This window comes from Stigmatopora nigra, chromosome 8 (assembly GCF_051989575.1).
Source record: "Stigmatopora nigra isolate UIUO_SnigA chromosome 8, RoL_Snig_1.1, whole genome shotgun sequence".
NCBI lineage: Eukaryota > Metazoa > Chordata > Actinopteri > Syngnathiformes > Syngnathidae > Stigmatopora > Stigmatopora nigra.
The window spans coordinates 2,303,965-2,310,656 of NC_135515.1; the positions used below are offsets into that span (position 1 = coordinate 2,303,965).

The window sequence follows — 6,692 nt, forward strand, 5'->3', positions numbered from 1 at the left end:
GCATTGTATGTTCGTCTACTCAAGGTCATATCAGGTCAGGGGACCTTAAATTTTGAGCCCAGATTTATATTTGGCAGTTTTTGGAGGAAAAAAGGGGGAACTGTTATTCCAAGCAAATTATTCATTCATTTATTTTCTGTATCGTCTCACAAAATCAAGTCATACAAATATTAATTTTGACAAAATCCATTCATTGACAAAAACCTGGCTCATTCATTTCTAACATTGGACATTGAATTCACACAAAAACATTTGCATTTACCGCTATTGATTTTCAACCCAGATCTGTAAAAAGTATATCCATAATCTTCATTATTTTGGACCAAAAAAGGTACTAAAGTGTTCTCCAAAATGCGCCAAAAAATATATTTTCACTTAATAAATGACCAAAAAACAGGGGAAAAAAGCGACATCTATTACTCACGCATAGTAACGCACATTTTTTGTTGATTTTTGGTTTGTCATTTCCTTTAACTTTCCTTCTCCTTGGCGTCTTTCTCCACATCTGCCGCGATTTCCACCACCACTAGGGGGCTCTTGAGCTCCACATTCCATCCTCCACCACTTTGCGAATTCTTAGCGGCTTTCTCCGTCTCGGCGCAATTCTGCGAAGGTTGTTTAAGGTTCCTCTGCAAGCCGCCATAGTCAAAATGAGTCTGAGTTGGGCTGTTGCTCGAAATCCGACCCGGTCTGTTCAGGTGAAAGACCTCCAACCTCTGCGGCGATTCGTCCGCGTAACATTTAGGCGAGTATTTGAAAGTGTTTCCCTGGTAAGCGAATGGAGAGCTGGCTATTTTCCCCGAGCCTCGACCCATGGATTTGCTCTTCATCATTCCTAGAACTTCGTAACGAAAGCTGGATATGTCCTGTTTGAGTTCCTGTGGATGGAGAAGGAAGGTTAAATGGTTGAAAAGTGTAGATAAACTGCTTTTCTGGGTCAGGACTGGCAACCTTGAAGTTTTCTTCAGTCAGGCCTTCTTCGGTTTTGGCGTCTCGGATCATGGCGGCTACGTAGCGCTTGACCAGGTTCCTCAGAACTTCCTGGGAATAGATGGGTGCCAATGTGGACTTTGATAGGGAAAAAGATTGGTAGATGATTGGAGATTATTTTACCTGGTACTGGTGGTTTTGTCTTACGTTTTCTGCAGCACGTCTCTGTGAAAGTAGAAGACATATTGGGTTGAGAAGAATGCTGGTTTTGAGGAAATGTGTCGTAATAGGTCTTTAGTTGTTGTTTTCTTTGTAAGATCGAAGCCATGGGTGTCAAAGTGGTGGCCCGGGGGCCTAATCTAGCCTGCCTCATTATTTTGTGTGGTCAGAGAAAGTCAATCATGAGTGCTGACTTTGTGTTTTAGGATCAATTTCAAATGAAGAGTATAGATGTATATTTAATTTACTGATTTTCCCTTTTTAAAATCAATTATTGTCATTTTTTAATCCATTTTTCTGTGTTTTTAGGTCAAAAATCATTTAGTAAAATCTAAAAATACATTTAAAAAAAAGCTAAAATAAAAATTGTTTTAGATCTATAAAAAACTCAATATTCAAGGCTTTTAATCCATTTATTAAAAAAAATCTTAATATTAGGGCCCACATGAAGAATACAACCACTAATAACAAGTCCAAAAACTTACCCCCAAACTCTCAAAAGTCTCCAGTCTTTTTAAACTCGGCCTCCGAAACACCCGCGCTTTAATCCATCCACTCAAATAATAAAAAGACTTGGGACTGGGGATTATATTGAACGGTGACGGCAAAGTTCCTCCCTCCTCGAAGTAGCTGATCCATAATTTAGTCCTGGCAAATTTCCACTCGATATCCGCATGATCCTTGAAAAAGAAGACACAAGTCAAAAGAAGACAAAAGCAACAAAAAAACTTTGAACGGGAGCATCTCACGGCGATATGCTGGTACGAATTGTTCATCATGGCGATCAGCATATTCAGCAAAACCACCAGGGAGATGATATTGTACGTTCCAAACATGGTGGTTCCCACAAACATGGTGAATTGGTGGTCCGGCTTCACCCTCGTCACGTAGAGAGAAACCAGGCCGAAGACGGACCAAAACAACGACTGCAACGTCTCGAACAACCTGGAAAAAACCCAAAAAATGACCGCAATAGCCCCAAAAGTCACCCATCTTCCAAAATGGACTCCTATGGGAAAACTCACGTGGAGAAGGCATTGTTTTGCTGCATGCAACGGATCCCCTTGCAGTTGTTGCCCACGTCTCTTTCGTCGTAGTAGTAGTAGAGTTGGTTGAGGCCATTGGCGAAGGCCAGAAGAACCAGGCAGTAGATGAAGAGGAACTTGAGGATGTCCAGGAGCATCCGGCCTAGTGAGATCTGTAGTGGGCCCAAGTGGGAGTTGGCCGTGAAGAGGCTGATGAGGCGCAATGAGCTGAAGATGTTGGCGATGGCGAACAAGGCTTCGGCGATTAGCGTCGGGTGCCAGGTTTCCCAGTTGCATCGTGGTTTCTGCCCGTTGTACTGCGAGACAAGAAAAAAAGTTCAAGTTCATTTTTGACCATCAATGCAAGACACTTAGGAATCTCCATCTGGTCTGCCCCTACCACTAAACAGTAAAACCTCCTCTATGGGGTCTAATAGTTCCCAAGACCTGCAGCAATAGTTGGTACCCGGACATTTCGTCAAACGGACCCTTGGTCGCCAGACAGTTGGCCTAACCTTAACCACTAACCTTAACCACTATTACAGAAAAAAAAGGAAATTCACATATTCTTTATTAAAGAAAATAAAACAGCAAAAACTCGCTCAACAACATAAACAACGTAGGAACTTGGGATTGTGTTGTCGAGCGAGTTTTTTCTGTTTTATTTTCTTTAATCAAGAATTTGTCAACTTTTTTAAAAGTGGATAAGGTTAGTGGTTAATGTTAGGCCAACTGTCTGGTGACGAAATGTCACCAAGTCCACATTCCAGTACCTTTGCATAAGCGACAATCTTGAGAGAAATGGTGGCCAGGTACAGCGCATTCATGATGAAGTCCATAATGTTCCACCAGTCGTCCATGTAGTCCTGGAAACCGCTATCCCACATCTGCTTGATCTCGGTCCAGACAAATCCTTCAAGACGCAAGCAAACGCCGGAGGCTTTAATCCCGGCACCCCCGCAGTCGATCGGGGCTCCTTACCGACGACCCAGGGTAAAATCATCCATTCCACGGCACTCGGCGCCGGTCCCTGAACGTCCTGCTGCGGGGCTTCGATGTGCTGCGACGCCAGCAGGAGCAAGAAGAGGAAGGTCAAGTAGGAAGCGGCGTGACAGATGAACTTGATGAAGGGCTTGCGGATGAAGGCGCCGTAGCGGCTTTTGGGCGCCGCCAAGTAGGAGACTGACAGCAGCGGGAAGAGGAAACCGATGAGGACACAAGTGATGAGCTTAACTGCCCAATGGCGCCTCCTCCAGCCCGGGATCTCGTCGTACCAACGGGATGCTAGCAGCTGCTGACAGTTGGGCTGGGCCACAAACTAGGAACGGGACAAACAGATTGTTGACCCTCTAATTTAGCTGCCCCCCGAAACATGGCAACCCACTCGTAACATAACATAAATAAATTTAAATGAACCTGGATTACGATGCAGATGCACTCAAAAATAAGTTTAACTAACCTTACACTAAACTTCATTCTAATTTTGTTCTAAGTTTTGATACCTTTTTGGCTCTATTGGCCCCGCCTCCACCCTGACTATCAGATCCAACCTATCAAGGGTTGTTTGCTTTTGTCTTCTCTTCAAAATAGTCCAAAAATGATGCACACAAATGTCCTCAAAATAAGATAACTCATGTCCAATTGCCAAAAGAAAGTACTATATACTCCTCTCGTATTAGCCTAAAAGCGCCGCCATTTGCACTGACTAACAGGAGAGAAAAAACACTAAAAAAATGCAAGGCTCCGCCCAGTGCTCGTACAGACATTACATGGAGTTGCGACCAAAAAGACACTGCCCATGATTTTCTTCCATTGCATGCTTATATACCAAAATGTGTTTGGTATCTCAAGATAAATATTTGCCCAAAATGTTACTCATATCTCAAATTGCTCGTATGTTGAGGTACCACTGCACGCCCAAGACATCCAAAAGCTGTCTTTCCTTGATTTGACTTTAACCTAATTTTGTCCAAATGGATTCGGAGCCTAATGGGCAGCCAGATGAGGTCTTTCCATACAGAATCCCTTTGCAAATTTCCCATCTTGTCTAGGGGAGGGGCCCAAATTGCCACACAGTATCCATCTAAGAATTCATTGGGATTACGTTATGGTTCCAATCTGCCCGACGGTGTTTAGCATTTGCCGCAGACTGAAACTGGCGAGCACAGAAGACATTTTGTGGACAACTGTTAAGTGCTTCTAATGTTATGGAGCTCATTGCTAAACCACCATCTTCTAAAAAAAAAAAACATAACCCCAAAAAGGCAACAATAACTTTTAAAAGGTACCACCAAGTCTTAAAAAAATAAAATCCAATAGTACTTTTAAATGAATCTGGTCCAAATTGACAAAAAAATAATCCTAATAATCCTTTAAGGCCCTTTTTAAAATTGAACCAATATTTTATAAAAGAAGAAATTTCAGCGTTGTCACATTGTCAGTATGGGGGGGGGGGGGCAAGACTAATGTATTACATTAAGGAGCAGGCTTGCAATTAGGAGCCGCCCAAAAGTCCTCAGGGACGAGTCTGACCATTTGCAGCCATTTGTGGCTCGTCTTGACGCCGTTGTTGTCATTTTGTTGCTCGGGTTGAATCTCTAATGGGAGTTGGTTGGTCTCACTTCCTTTCTTTTCCGCTGAAATAAAACGTCTGCCGGTCGGATGACTTTGGTTTTTATTTCTGTCTTTAAGAACTGGACTGTGTTTTCGCTACTTTTGTCTTGAGGAGGCCAGATTCATGTCAACAAAACACTTTGTTTTGGTGTTTGTCTTTGGATGAGTTTATCATTTTCGGACATTTTGGTTCTTAAGACATTTTTGAACGGGAATTTAATTAAGTCCAGGTAGAAAAAATGTCTTTGTGCATTGTTATAATCACTGGACAAAAGCCTAAAGTTGTCATCATACCCAAAATACTACGTATGACGAAATTGGTAGTACTTCTCCATAAGGTGCAGTTTTCCCAGCAAAAAAAACCAAATAAGTTATCATTTTGGACTCATAATTCAACATTCTTACCTCTCACTGTCTTTCACATACCTACAGTCAGCCAGTAGGGGGCAGATCACCGCCAAAAGTCTTTTCATATTACCTCACCCCAAAGTTATTACACAGAACGGACCGTGTGTCGTGCTACCGAAAGTAAATCCTTACCTCTTTTTGGCAGTATTTGATAGCCAACTTGACCCGAGCCAGGTCATTGGCGTTCTCGTCCAACAGTGGGTTGACGTCGTCCCGATAGTGGAGGATGATTTCCAACTCCTTGGAACTCCTGGTCTGGTCTAAAAGGTCTTTGGCGAACTGTTTGCACATGCGCGACAGCTCCTCGTACTCCTTCTTGAACTCGTTCTCAACCCGGCTTAGTTCTTCCAGTTCCCAGCTCAGTTGGAAGGCGGTGAGGAAGGGGTCTTCGCTGGATAGGGCGATGAGTGATGGGCTGGCTAGGGCTCGGTAGATGTTGAGCCGCGAGTGGGAGTGACGCAAGCCGTCCACGTCTGAGCTGGATGCGCATTCCAGGCAGTCGCATAGTACGGCGTGCGGCTGTGGGATGGAAACGCCACGTTGGACTAACAGTTTGACGATCTCGTAGTTGTTGGTGTGGGCCGCCAGGATGATGGGGGTGATGTCCGGGGTGAAGTCGGAGAATTGTTTGTCCAGGAGGATGGGAGGGACCTGTCGGGATGGAAAGAATGTTTAAGAAAAATCTAAAGTAATTGGAGTTTAGTCAAAATTCGCAATGTAGTGAAGTTGCGGTATTTGAGGGATTACTGTGGATTTACTTTTATACGTTAGAGATCTGAGAAAGCTCAAAGGATGACATATTTAAGAAAAAAATTGACTTAGTCATATGTCCAGATATTTAAGAAAATACAAAATAATTTGACTTTAATAAAAATCTGCAATGTAGTGAAGCCGCGATATTTGAGGGATTACTGTAAATACTTTTTTTGCTTGACTTTTGTACGTTGGAGAACCCAGAAAGAAAGGTTAAAGCTTGACATATTTAAGAAAAATCTAAAATAATTTGACTTTAGTAAAAATCTGTCATATAGTGATGCCGCAATATTCGAGGGATTACTGTAGAACTGGAAAAATTCCATGGAAATCAAATCCCATTTGGCACAAAATGGTGGTCTCTACCTGTTTCTCGCCACTGGGCTTCTTGTGGTTGAGCAGCAGCTCCACGGCGCCCACCACCTCCTTGCGAATGGCGTGCAGCAGGGCGTCGCCCACGTGCACGTCGTAGCTGAGCAACAGCTCCACGATTTCCAAATTCTCGTTCTCGATGGCGATGAGCAGCGCCGTGCGGCCCAGCGAGTCCACGCAGTCGATGTTGATGGGGAAGTAGATCTGAGCCTCCTCCAGGGCCTCCTTGACCGTGGCGTAATCGCCCTTCCCCACGGCGCCCAGGTAGGCCCTCTCCAGGGCCGATAGTTCAGCCTCGGCCCGCACCACCCGCAGCGGGATGCGGTCGGTGTACGACGAGTTGTCCGACTTTTTGTAGTACAACTGTGACAT

General features: G+C 43.9%; 1 protein-coding gene across 1 annotated transcript; it reads right to left on the reverse strand.

The window, feature by feature from the left end:
* Positions 1–366: 366 nt before the first annotated feature.
* On the reverse strand, positions 367–6,692 carry LOC144200901 (short transient receptor potential channel 4-like). The gene is made up of 10 exons (XM_077723278.1): positions 6,315–6,692; positions 5,328–5,846; positions 3,156–3,492; positions 2,948–3,087; positions 2,175–2,491; positions 1,899–2,094; positions 1,635–1,829; positions 1,114–1,155; positions 952–1,041; positions 367–878 (listed from the first exon to the last, which is right to left on the reverse strand). The coding sequence occupies exons 1-10, from the start codon at positions 6,690–6,692 to the stop codon at positions 471–473; spliced, it is 2,622 nt and encodes an 873-aa protein (XP_077579404.1). The 3' UTR covers positions 367–470.